The sequence below is a fragment of the Natator depressus genome, chromosome 6, assembly GCF_965152275.1.
Source record: "Natator depressus isolate rNatDep1 chromosome 6, rNatDep2.hap1, whole genome shotgun sequence".
NCBI lineage: Eukaryota > Metazoa > Chordata > Testudines > Cheloniidae > Natator > Natator depressus.
Genome location: NC_134239.1, coordinates 61840402 through 61854087, shown reverse-complemented (window position 1 = coordinate 61854087; position 13686 = coordinate 61840402). Strand labels below are relative to the sequence as shown.

Here is a 13686-nt window from a genome sequence, read left to right as displayed (position 1 = left end):
CAAAAGTACAGAATGGGATCTGGCTCCAACACTAATTAAAATACAAGGGAAGGTTTTTTGTTCTCACATGTAGTTTTTAAAAAAATTCCAGGGCACACCTGTTCGAGCTTGATGGCACACCAGTGTGCTCCATTATACCAATTGGGAAACACTGAGTTAACTCATATTTCAAGGGATCATTCAAGGTGAAGTGGACCATTCACACCCCTCCAGTCATAGGGAGGAAAGGAAGGGGGGGGGGAAGCAGCTTGGAGGGTTTCTTAATGAGTTACAGATTATTGTTATAGCGGGTTCTATATTTTAACACACTACAACCTTGCCAGCTGTTTCCCCTCTCCCCTTCCCAGACCTGAAGAAGAGCTCTGTGTAAGCCTGAAAGCTTGTCTTTCTCACTACCAAAAGTAGGTCCAATAAAAGATATTATGTCTCTCACCTTGTTTCTCTAATATCCTGGGACTGACACGGCTAAAACGACACTGCATATATTAATCCATGATTGTCAATTAAGCCAACAGCAGCAACAACACAGGTAACTTTTGTGTAGAATTAAGTCAATTATAACCACATTACTCTTTCAGTATTAGCCTGGAAATGACCAATTATCTACTCATGGGATATGCAGAGTCTTCTTCCCGCTTCCATTTTCTGGTGTTACCATGGAATAAAAATCTGATTATAGAAGTCAAATTAAATCTATCACAGGCCAGAAAATAGGATATCTCATCTTTTATCTTTCAATGTACATGAAACATTCAAATCTTTGTAGTTTTTTTCTAATTTGAGCAGAGGATTGTGAATATCTTAAATACAATGGGAAGACAGAGGTGGGAATTATTAGCCTGCTTTTTAATGTACCAGGGAAAGTTGTGGTGAAGCAAACAAAACTATTTATTAAAGGGGCAAAAATAAAATAAGCAATCGGACTGGTTGAGGATTCTAACCTAGGTACTATGAATATTCAGAATCTGGTATTCTGTATCTTTCAATCTCATATTACCAGGTTCACAGAACTGATTAAAGATTTGAAAGATATTTTCATCATCACATCCAGTGCAGACATTACCAGCTTTCTCACATATCCAAAGAGAAAAGATCTGTGACCATATCAACCTCTCACCCTCAAACAACTCCACTGGCTATCCAAAAGTCAGGATGCAGTTAAAAATTGCCCCTGTGGATTTGCTCCAACTGACCTCATAGATTTTGATTAATAGATGGATATGAGTTTAAGGCCAGAAAGGACCATTATATCATCTAGTCTGACATGTAAATTTCATTAAATTTCACCCACTTATTTCTGCATTGATCCCAATTACTTCTGTTTGGTTAGAGCATATCTTCCTGAAAGGCATCCAGTCATGATATGAAGACACTAAGACATGGAGATTCCACCAGTCCTGCTGGCAGTTTACTTCAATGATTAATAATCGCCTTCACTGTTAATTTGAATTTGTCTGGCTTCACTTTTTAGCTACTGGTTCTTGTTATGTCATTCTCTGCTAGATTAAAGAGCACTTCAGTACCCAGTATTTTCTTTCTGTGGAGGCACTAATACACTGTACCTAAGTCACTTCTCAATCTTCTTTTGGCTAAGCTAAACAGATTGAGCTTTTTAAGTTTGTCTTTACAACTTATTTTCTCCAGCCTTGGAATCATTTTTGTGGCTCTCTTCTGCACCCTCTCCAAATTTTCAACATCCTTTTTAAAACATGGACACCACAACTCTACATGGTATTCCAGTATCTGTCTCATCAATGCTGTATACAGAGGTAAAATCACTTCAGTACTCTTACTTACTACGCCCTTGTTTATTTGTCATATTCAGATTTGTCCACGCCTGGAAATCTGTAGAGAAGCAACTTGGAGTCATATGCACACCTTTATATAGTGTTACTCTCTCAACCTGGCCTCTCAGTCAGATATTCAGTTTGGGAGGGCAGTTTTACAATTGCTATTTAACTGTAAGTTTTCAGCTTGCCTTCCTGGGGTTGTACTCCTTGCTAAATTCCCAGCAGCAAGAATACGTAAGCCCATCTTGAAGAAGAAAGGTTATTTACCAATAACTGGAGTTCTTCAAGAGTGTTGTCTCTGCATATTTATATTACCCTCAGACCTTTCCCTCTTCCTCAGAGTTCTGCCACTCTCTGGTCAATGTCATTTCAGTAAATGGAACTGAGGCAGAATCTCCCTCCCCAATCCCATATCCTGCTACAGCTGCTTTGGAGCTCATAGGTGTCCCCAGTGCAGTGTCTGCTGCTGCTCTCATGGCAGCAGGGCAAGGTTTTTTAGATGTTCAGTGATTCTGGCATGCTGCCAAAATTCTCCTGAGGAACACAAATAAGAGATGGGAAATTGTGATTTTTAAGCTTTACAATTTAGCTAAATCTGACTGGAATTTCACAGGACAAAGAAAAGGCACTTCTTTAGCCTGAGGAAATACCTCCTGCCAAACAGCAAAGGTTTGCTACAAAGAATGGAGCAAAACGCATTGGCAAGAATTCTTTATCACAAAAAGTAGTAGGTAACCTAAATATAGGGGGTCACTATCAGTTCCCCATAAAAAAATCTTGCCTTACAATTTTTTAAAAAAGAATTACAAAATTGGTGGACTAAACGAACACAGTATACATATCATATTTGGATTTTTGATACAGTATATATAAAGTTTTTGATCAAGTATCTCAAACTCCTAATTGAATTTAACAAAAAAAATCCCAGAAAATTAGCTTGGATAAAAATCTATTCATATGGATTGAAAACTGTCTACCAGTACCGAGAAATTACAAAGCATCAAATTACTAACGGGCTATAACAGGGTACTGTAGGGATTAGGATTAGTCTTTGTAACAGGACTGTCTGTGCCCTTTAAGGTAGTAATCATCTGCGGCAAAGTGACCGTGTTTGCAGGCTTTGGCCCTTTAAGGGCAGGCATGAGTGGGATGTAATTTGTTGGGGGATCTGGGGAACTGTAGCTCCCTAAGGGCCAAGTGACAGTCATGTGACCAGCTGTGGTATACAAGGGTAACCCTTGGATCAATCACAAGAGGGACATTCAAAGAGAGTGAAATAGTTGGCTACAGCGAGTGAGAAATTTTGGAGAGAGGCAGGAGAATTTTGTGTTTTTTTTAAGGGATGCAGGAACATATGTTTGCTATTTTAGGTGTATTTTGCAAGATAGTGTATAACAAAGAATGTGCATGGAGGTGGGGGGAGGACATAGAGGATATGTCTATACTAGCACTTTTTACCTCAAGTTATTTGATTGCCATAAGCAAAATATGTTTTTATATCAGAATGAAATATAATGATCTACAACAAATTATCACGTCAATGTTTTAAAATAATTTCTAAAAAGTGTAAGGCAAAATATCATTAACTTTCTGTTAAGATTCTATCTGTACATCAATTAAATAAAAACATTGTTATCTTGCAGTTCTAGAAAAAAAGGATTACAAAGCTGGAAATGTAAAACTGAGGTTCCACAAATAAGCTTAACTCTCAACAACCTCATTACACCAAGCCACCATAAAGCCAAACAACATTTCACACCACATTTCTAATACGCAGCCAAACCCTAGTATCCCAATGAACAGAGTAAAGGTATCAACAACCAGAGTTATATGATTACCTCAGCAATCGCAATTCCTGGCTTTTGGCTCCAGTTCATACTGGAAACATCATCAACTACCATACTATAGATACAGAGCTACCAACCTCACCACCACCATTCAGGATCACCTACAAAGACAGACTGCTTCAAATTTAACCACCCAGTGACAGTAAGAAACACCTAACCTCTGATCTCTTCATATACAGTCCATAATTACAGTCTCATAGCCATCATTCTTTATAAGGCAATGAGCACAATCTTCATCCTTCAAAATATATATTGATTAGGTTACCTCTGATAATTGCAATGACCTGATGTGATTAAGATACTGCTCCAAAAACAAGTGGACCATAGGTGGGATACAATGTCAGAGTAAAGGTTGTTTGTGAACCTTCATTATGAATTTCCTACATCACAAACTTTTATTTTTAATAACTCCAATATTCGAGTAAAGTTATTTTAATTTAGTTGATATTTATTTATAAAATTAAATACATCTTAACTACTGGTTTTTCTATTACGTATTTGCCTTCCTGTTATCTTCAAAGGAAAATAATTCATTCTGGGGCTAAAGTGCTCTTTTTTTTTTTAAACACGCTGATATCACTTAAATGCAAACAGACAGGGTTTTTTCCTTCAACATTTGCTCAGAAGAACCTTAGAAATGACAATATTATGGAGGTGATGGCCACAATTCTATAGTTAAGGCAGTTTCATTTTGCAATTAAAGCAGGGATTCAGCCTTTTTGTTATATATGAAAAATACAATATATCCTTCCCAAATTTACAGCTCTTACTCTTTGAGTATAGAATTTTCTGAGACTGTATAAGTAAACATTAGTTTGAGTTAAAATTAATTAAAAACTGGGCCCTCTGAGAAATTTAAATCAGTCTTTTCTTTTTTCATAGAATCGTAGGAAAGGAAGGGACCTCGAGAGGTCATCTAGTCCAGTCCCCTGCACTCATGGGCAGGGCTAAGTATTATCTAGACCAGGGATTGGCAACTGTTGGCATGTGGCCCGCCAGGGTAAGCCCCCTGGTGGGCCAGGCCGGTTTGTTTACCTGCCGCATCTGCAGGTTTGGCTGATTGCAGCTCCCACTGGCCGCGGTTCGCCATTCCAGGCCAATGGGGGCTGCGGGAAGTGGTGCAGGTCAAGAAATGTGCTGGCCGCCGCTTCCCGCAGCCCCCATTGGCCTGGAATGGCGAACCGCGGCCAGTGGGAGCTGCGATCAGCCAAACCTGCGGACGCGGCAGGTAAACAAACCGGCCCGGCCCGCCATGGGGCTTACCCTGGTGGGCCGCGTGCCAAAGGCTGCCAATCCCTGATCGAGACCATCCCTCATAGAGGTATGTCTAACCTTCTCTTAAAAATCTCCAATGATGGAGATTCCACAACCCCCACATGGCAACTTCTTCCAGTGCTTAACCACTCTGACATTAATTAGTTTTTCCTAATTGTTAGGGGGCTTATTCCTTCGCCCGCTTCCTTCCCTGGTCCTTCTCGCATGAACAGAGAGCAACAATACCCGAAGTCCAAAGGTGCAAACAATTCGATGTTTATTGGGGTGAACTTCCAGCAAGCATGATTCCAGTTTCCTTCCTTAGTGTCCTCCTTCCCAGCTCTGACACCACAGAGCCTTACACCTGTGTCCTTGTTCCCATTCCTGCCCTTAGCCAAACATGATTCCAATTTCCTTACCCACATTCCCTGTTCCCATTTCCCCCTTTAGCAAAACATGATTCCAATTTCCTTACCCCCATTCCCTGTTCCCATTTCCCCTACCCGCATGCCCACCCTACCCCCCTACTTCCTGATTGACTGCAGACTATATAGTAAAACTTGAGTTCTGCTTTGCTATACCTTAACCAATCATGTTCCTGAAATTTAACTAACCAATTCGAACATATTGTAACATGATTATGTAACCAATTATATCCCACCACCTTAATTAGTTTACACCCAGCAAAATTAATTATACAGCAGACAGAAACAATCACAGAACCAGACAGAGATTATATAGACAAACAATAGCAAAGTGGGAACTATAATGACAAAACAATACAGAAGTGAGGATTTCACATCCCAGCTATTGATAAGTGAGTTCTTGCCAGACAGGATGCTATCAAACTAAGTTTCCTTTTACATTTTCTAGGCACTTCCCTTTCTCTGGAGGCGATAGGCATTATCAGGACAGGATTGTATTCCTAACAGCCCAATAGCACCTTATTTCAATGTGACTAGTTTGGAATGTGAGGATGTGACCGTTCGCTTCGTAGCTTATGGCTGCCTCTGTTGCTTAGCCAAAGGCCTTAGCCTAAGAACAGGGCCTCAGACTGTCACAGTAAGAGAAGGACCTTACACCGGCAGACATTGATTTTGATTCTTTCTTTTATAGCTCTATAACTAGCCAAGTGATAAGAATACACCTAAATTCTTAAAGTACAGGCCTTTGCAGACAGGCCTGAATATCTATATCCTAACACTGATGTCCAACCTAAACAGCCCTTGCAGCAATTTAAGTCCATTGCTTCTTGTCCTATCCTCAGAGGTTCAGGAGAACAATTTTTCTCCCTCCTCCTTGTAACAACCTTTTATGTACTTGAATCCTGTGATCATGTCCCCTCTCAATCTTCTCGTCTCTAGATTAAGTAAACCCAGTTTTTTTGATCTTCCCTCCTGGGTCATGTTTTCTAGACCTTTAACCATTTTTGCTGCTCTTCTCTGGGCTTTCTTCAGTTTCTCCACATCTTTCCTGAAATGAAGCGCCCAGAACTGGACACAATACTCAAGTTGAGGGCTAATCAGTACGGAGTAGAGCAGAAGAATTACTTTTCGTGTCTTACTTACAACACTCCTGCTAACACATCCCAGAATGTTTGCTTTTATTTGCAACACTGTTACCCTGTTGACTCTTATTTACCTTGTGATCCATTATGACCCCCAGATCCCTTTCTGCAGTACTCCTTCCTAGGCAGTCATTTCCATTTTGTATGTGTGCAACTGATTGTATTTATCCTTATTGATTTTTTCCCATGTGATTTTTAATAACAGAATAATGGAGACACTTAAAACTTTCCATATAGTTATAATCAATTGAAATCTTGTGAATAAGTTATGTTAGAAGAAATTAGGTTGCAATCATTCTAAGTTGTTAATGCTTTTTGTATCTAGTTGTCATGATTATATAGGATCAGGGAAAGTCAGTTCAACATCTCAGATAAAGGGCCACTGTTGCCTCAGCGATAACTCAATCAATCATCACTGCCATTCTGTAACTAATTTAAATGTAATAATTCTTTTGGTTTTAATGCCTCTGTGGTATGAAGGAGACATTTGTGTGAAGAGTTTTCATTGGTAGATTACTTGGCACAACTGCCATTGCCCTTTGTGGCTCCCTAGCTCATTGTGGGCAGCATTGCTTGAAAGGCTCCATGTGACTCTGCTGCCTCTACTCCACTGTGCACCAAGGCAGTATTGCCAAGGCAACTAGCCAGGAGCAGAGGTTAAGCCCTTAAAGTTCAGCAATATCAGAACTTGGGAATTGGGCTCTCCCCTGCCCATCCTTTCACAAAGAGTTGTTATCTGTAATACAGTCCTCTAAACCAATAAGTCAATTGCAAAACGATGGCCAGATTCACCTGTACATTTTGGCTACTTTGTGGTGCTCTGGCAATGCAAAGCAGGTGTAACTGGCCAGTATGCTCTCGTTGCTTTGCAGTGCTCTCATGTCCCAGTGAATCTGCCTTAAAAGTTTAAAGAAAATATTTAAGTTGATACTACATATCTTTGAATCATCAGAAATATCACATAACAACATTCTCTTTGGGTTTCTCGTTTAGTTTTCATTCTTGACATTTTTAATGACCTTCACAAAAAAAAAAAAAAAAAAGGAAATTTCCAGACAAACAACTATGTTAAGATGGAGTTGAGGTTGAGAGTACTTAACATCTATTGAAGAGTAAAAAGCATTATGGAGAGGTTATAATCAATACAAAATCAAGTGCTACAAACCCAGGAAATTCAGAGTTAAGTTAGCACTTAAAAGAAATCCAAACATGCTAAATTATAAAAATACACATTTAAGGCACCTAAGCAACCTTAACTCTGTTCTCTAGTGATACCATGAAGGGAAAAAAGTGTAACCTCTCCTCCCTCCCCTCCCGCAGCCGGTGATTTAAAATATCAGGTTAATTTAACTCTAACACTAAAATACCTTAATCATAATCATACAGTTATTTCATGGTGTCACAAGAATGCAGAGTTAAAAGTTTTTTTTGTTGCCTTTATTGTGACTTTCTTACCTTAACGTATTTGGATGTCTTTTAAAAGTAACCTTAACTCTGAATTTCTTGGGTTTGTAATGTTTGGTCTTGAGTCAATTACCACTTCTCTGTAATGTTTTTCCCTTTAAGATACTGAAATATACTCTCAACCCTAACTCTATTTTAATCTCCATATCTGTCTGGGAATTATATTGTATGGTTCAAAACAGTGGAGTAGACTGTGGTTTTACCATAAGCCCCAAGCAAGAGCCAGTATGTAGCTGCGCTCTCCTGGGAGTAGAAGAGAAATCACATCGTGATCCATGAATGTCACAGTATAGTTCCTGATTTCCTACTTGCTCCAGGAGAGAAGGAAACTGTACCAGCCTTTTACCTAGTGCAGATTCCTTCCACCCCTGCCTTATCAACACTGCAGAGCAGGCATAGTGTCAAAGTTCTTGCTGCCAGTGTAGGAAGGGCAGTACCAGCCTTGCAGAGGCTTCTCTTCCCTCCCTACCACACATACTGTGACCTGTAATGTGTATACCCAACATTGGAGAATAAAAGGGATGTCTTATATCTCCTTTCTCCCTTTTGCAAGCACATAGTGCAGGTCACATTGTGCCCTCTATTAGCACTAGGGTAACTGTATAGTAGAATAATTAAACGTAGTGTTTAGGAACATTACTCCTGAATACTATAGTATTTTTTATTTTTGTATGCAGGATGGAACTCTATTCTGTCCAATGGCAAGTTTTAGTCAAAAAGCCTTTTTTTTTGGTCCTCTGAAGACAGGAGTTCACAATGTAAGCTATGAGAAATATTCATCTGTACTTGTTCCCTACTGCTGCTACTGCTCCTTTGCTGTGTATCACCCAATCTGTCCAGAGATACTGCAGAATCAGGGCAATGAAGGAAATTTCTAACAGCCAGGAAGTTTATGTGCTGAAGGGCAGACTGCTGTGAATCCAGGATATCTCACCTCTGGAGTGACGTCTCGTGGTGCAAACCCTGTTCCTCCAGTTGTCAAAATCAAGTTAAGTTCCTTTTCATCACACCAGTCTATCAGTGTCTCCTGAAAGAGAATATCACCACTATCAGATTTGGCATATAATGTTAATACAGAAATCTGAAAAATGCCTAAGGCTTAAAAATCTTCAAGTACCAATAATTAAACTTGGATTCATATATTCAATGAAGAGAATTTTTAAGACATTCCACATGACAATTTATACGGCTACTTTTCTCTCTCTCTCTCTTTTTGTCTTTATGACCAATAAATATATGACAAAGTAATTTGGGCACCAATACCAATGTGTTTTGGAAATTGATATTGATATATAATGAAAATTGATATTGATTCTCAATGGAAATTGAGAATCCTTCCCGAGTCCCAAACGAAAAATAAAAAAATTGTAATTTTAACACTTTAATAACTTTTTATTATAATACTGAACTACACACACACACACACATATATTCCAACATAGGTCTGAATACAAATATAGACTCATATCCTCAAAGGTATTTACAGGTTCTTAACTTCCATTCGTTTCAATAGAAGTTAGGAATCTAGATGGCTTTGAGGATCTGGGCCTAAATTCCCCAGCATATGTCAATACACTACATATATATTTCTCGTGGTGACTGTGGTTTCCATGCTCTAATTTCAACTGGAATGGCCTGATGATTATGAGAGCAACACTCTGTAAGCTTCTCGGTGGAAAGATTCGAGAATACAAATTAAGTGAATGCTGTATGTCTAAAACAGCAGCAGAAAGGTGATTACTGCTTCTTGCTCACCTTTTCTCTGCTCCCTACTACACATCAGCACTTTCAAGGACCCAGTAGAGCAGGGGCAGGCAAACTTTTTGGCCTGAGGGCCACATCGGGTTTCCGAAATTGTATGGAAGGCTGTGCTTCCCCAAACAGCCAGGCGTGTCCCCATCCCCGCCGCCTATCTGACCCACCCCCTGCTTCTTGCCCCCTGACGGCCCCCACAGGACCCCTGCCCCATCCACCTCACCCTGTCCCCTGACCGCCCTGGACCCCCCACCCCTGACTGCCCCCCACCGCCCCATCCAACCGCTCCTCTCATTCCTGACTGCCCCCCTGGGACCCCTGCCCCATCCAACCACCCCTTCTCCCTGACCGCCCTGGAACCCTTGCCCCCGACTGCCCCCCCCGGCCCCATCCAACCCCCCCCCTTCCTGACTGCCCCCAGAGGGCCCCTGCCCCCATTCAACCCCCTTGTTCCCTGCCCTCTGACCGCCCCGACCCCTATCCACACCACCGCCCCCTGACCATCACCCCGAACTGCCCTGCCCTCTATCCAACACCCCCTGCTCCCTGCCCCCTTACCGCACTGCCTGGAGCACCGGTGGCTGGCGGCGCTATAGTCGCACTGCCCAGAGCACCAGGACAGGCAGTCGTGCCACCCGGCTGGAGCCAACCACACAACTGCGCAGCACAGAACACCAGGTCAGGCTGCGGCTCTACAGCTGCACTGCCTGGCAAGAGCTTGCAGCCCTGTCGCCCAGAGCATTGTGCCAGCGGTGCAGTGAGCTGAGGCTGTGGGTGATGGGGGACAGCAGGGGAGGGGCCGGGGGACTAGCCTCCCAGGCCAGGAGCTCAGGGGCCAGGCAGGAGGGTCCAGTGGGCCGGATGTGGCCCGTGGGCAGTAGTTTGCCCACCTCTGCAGTAGAGTATGGTTCCAAGACTGGACTGAGAAAACTCATAGCTCCATGATGAAAATTTCATTCAAATAAAACAGAATTTGTATTTTCTATCAAAACTGCATTTTAAACCAACACATGGACTGTACCACAAACTCAATATAGGCAGGAAATGCACATAGTTCAGGCATGATCATACTGTATGTCCTTCAAAACCTACAATAGGGAGCAAACTGAAGCCATTAATATGGTGTCTTCTTAGAACTAGGTATTACATGACATGTTTCATGGGGTGTTGCCATCTAAACTGGTCTTTATAGGTTTGCATTGTCCCTTTAATAAAACTTGTTAGTGTAGTTTTTTAAAGTGAATTTCTAGGCCAGCAGAGATGGTTTTATTTGTTAACAAATATTATTCAGATATTTCTTCTCAAATTAAGTTGGATTGGGGGGCCAGTACTTACTAATGAATCCAGATGCTGCTACTGCAATCATACCAGACTTCTATGCAAGAAGTGGCAAAATATCTTTCCCCTCTCATAAATAACACTATGCATCTATTTATCTTCAGCATTTCTAATGTGCCCATCATCATAGTATCTAGAAACCATTAGACTAGCATTTCATTTAGTCAGAGATCCCTACCCTAGCAGTTGGACTTGATTCCTCAGAAAAAGGTGAACGCACTGTCATTTTTCTATAATGTTATATAGGGAAAGGAAGAACTATTTTTTGTGACTGTTGGAGACAGATAAGGTGATGATCTGAAACATGAGATTAGATGTGAATATGGTCTTGAGTTTCAAAAAGGCTAAAATAGTATTGATGGTCATGAAACGAACGATAATGTTTTGAAAGAATGCCATCAATTTAGCTTACACCCCAGATGTAGGTTTAATATAATTTTATTTAAAAAGAATTTTACAAATCCTATGGTAAATTTTTCATGAAACTTCTTTTCCCCCAATTAAATGAAAATAGTTTTATTTAAACCTTTCCCTGTAATACTGGAAACCCAAATACAACATTGCTATTAGAGCTGACTGGAAAAGTTCATCAAAACATTTTCTCATCAAAATTTGCCTATTTGTCAAAATTGAAAAAAACTGCCAAGACGTTTGGATTTCACTAGAGTTCCAGCAGAATCCAGGTAAGGGTCCAATGGAATCCCACCTGCCCAGCAGGTTTTAAAACCTACCTGGTTTTCTGCCAGATCACCTGACCTGTGCAGTTCCTCAGCAGCCATGCAGACTGCCGCAAAGTTGGTGATTCTACAGTTTCCAGGGTCTGAGGTAGTCTGCCATATGGACTGCCTCTGATACCATTCCAAATCAGAAGGAAACCAAATTACAAAAGAATTAAATCCTCCATAAAATGGAATTATCTTTCTCTTCACATCTCTAATTGTCATGGATTTGCCTGAAAATCAGAGAGTGAAAGTGAACAATCTAGTTTCAGACCTGCCAAGTGTCATGCCCCATGCATGATCCTTGCATTTGGCAGATCTGTCAAGCCTGCCCACATCTCAGGTAAGATATACACAGAGAGAGACTTACACAACACCCTTTGGACTGTAGGAAGGTACATTAGATTGGCAGCTAGGAGACCATGGATTCTGATCTCATCTCTTTGACTAAGTGCTGTTAACATTTCTGTGCAGCTCACAACCTGTATTACTGATCTAGGCCAGGAGGCAGGCAACTATGATTTCTCCTGTTTTACAACCAAGGTAATTGGGAGGTTGTGCAAGGCTACTTCACCCCCATACTGAAAACGTCTTCTATTTTGGAGAATAAATGTGTCTGTTAGAATCCTTTTTGCTGCGCATGAGAATGTTTTTAACCTCTGAGGAACATATTCTTTCTGATTAAATCAGTTAGCTAGCGTTCATGCCGTGAGATGAAGAGCGTATGGATCAGGATGCAGGACTTGGCCACAATTCTGATGTACCAGGTCTTGTTTTAGAGATAAGTGTATCAGAGATTGAATGGAGAGACTTCAGAGATACAGGTACCAAAATTGCCTTGGACAAGCTGGGGCTACCACGATCATTTTGTCGGATTCCTGCTTGAGCTTTCTGAGAATCCTGGGTATTAATGGAATCAGAGAACATGCCTAACAGAAGGCCTAAGGACCATGCGATCAGGAATGCATTGAAAACAGATGGCTCTGATCCTTTCTGAAGCAGAAGCGAAGACACTTCCAGTTCTCTCTGGTAGCAAACAGGTCTATGGTCAGGAGACTCCATTGGTGGAATATAGTTTACAGAATCACTGTCATTTATGGACCACTTGTGGTCATCTACAATTTGTCTGCCAAAGTGATCTACCAGTATGTTCTGTATTCCTGGTAGATGAACTTCCCTCAGTTGCCCTCATGGTGGATGCAGAAGTTCCAAAGTCATACAGCCTCTTGACATAGTGGAGTAGATCTTGCGCCATCCTGATTATTTATATAAAACACGATCATAGTGCTATTCGTCATGATTTGTATAGTAAGACCCTTGATGGCTGGGAGGAAAACTGAGCATGTTTAATAAATGGCTTTTAAATCCAGGACATTTATGTGAAGCTTTTCCTCGAGGAGTCCATAACCCTGGTATTTGCATTCAAATGGCATTCATCTCCAGTTTTAGATGGAAGTGTGCGTACAGGAATGGAATCTATTGCAAACTTTTGTGGGGTCCAACCACCACTTTAATGATAAGATTCATGGTGGAACGTGAACTAGCATTTCCAGTTGATGTCTGCTGATATACAGCCTTCAACCACCCTTCCACGCAGCACATATAAGGTTTGGCATGCTGAGGCATGGAGGTGCATGACGTCATGTGGCCTAGCAGTCTGTGGCACATTCTAATTGATGTTCTGGAGTCTGGGAAGGGGTACATAGATCCAGAATGGCTTGAAATCTTTCTGAAGATAGAGAAGACATCACTATCTTGGAGTCCAGAATCGGTCCTGTGAATTCTTCTTTTTAAGTTGGAGTCAGTGTTGACTTGTCTTTGTTTACTTTCAGGCCTACCTGTTAAACAGGTTCAGAGGCTGCTGAATGAAGTCTGCTACTTAATGGTGCAATTTCCTGTGAATGAGCCAATTCTGCAAGTATGAGAATTCTGAGGAAGCTGCCACTACTGCG

The 13686-nt window shown here is 41.1% G+C and overlaps 1 protein-coding gene across 13 annotated transcripts in view; it reads right to left on the bottom strand.

Moving 5' to 3' along the window:
- GPHN (gephyrin) overlaps positions 1 to 13686 on the bottom strand; it is a 579614-nt gene that overhangs the window by 277721 nt on the left and 288207 nt on the right. For all 13 annotated transcript variants that reach the window (XM_074955494.1, XM_074955495.1, XM_074955482.1 and 10 more), the window contains exon 4: positions 8857 to 8949. In XM_074955494.1, coding sequence (XP_074811595.1) covers positions 8857 to 8949 — 93 coding nt within the window. The remainder of the gene's footprint in view (positions 1 to 8856; positions 8950 to 13686) is intronic.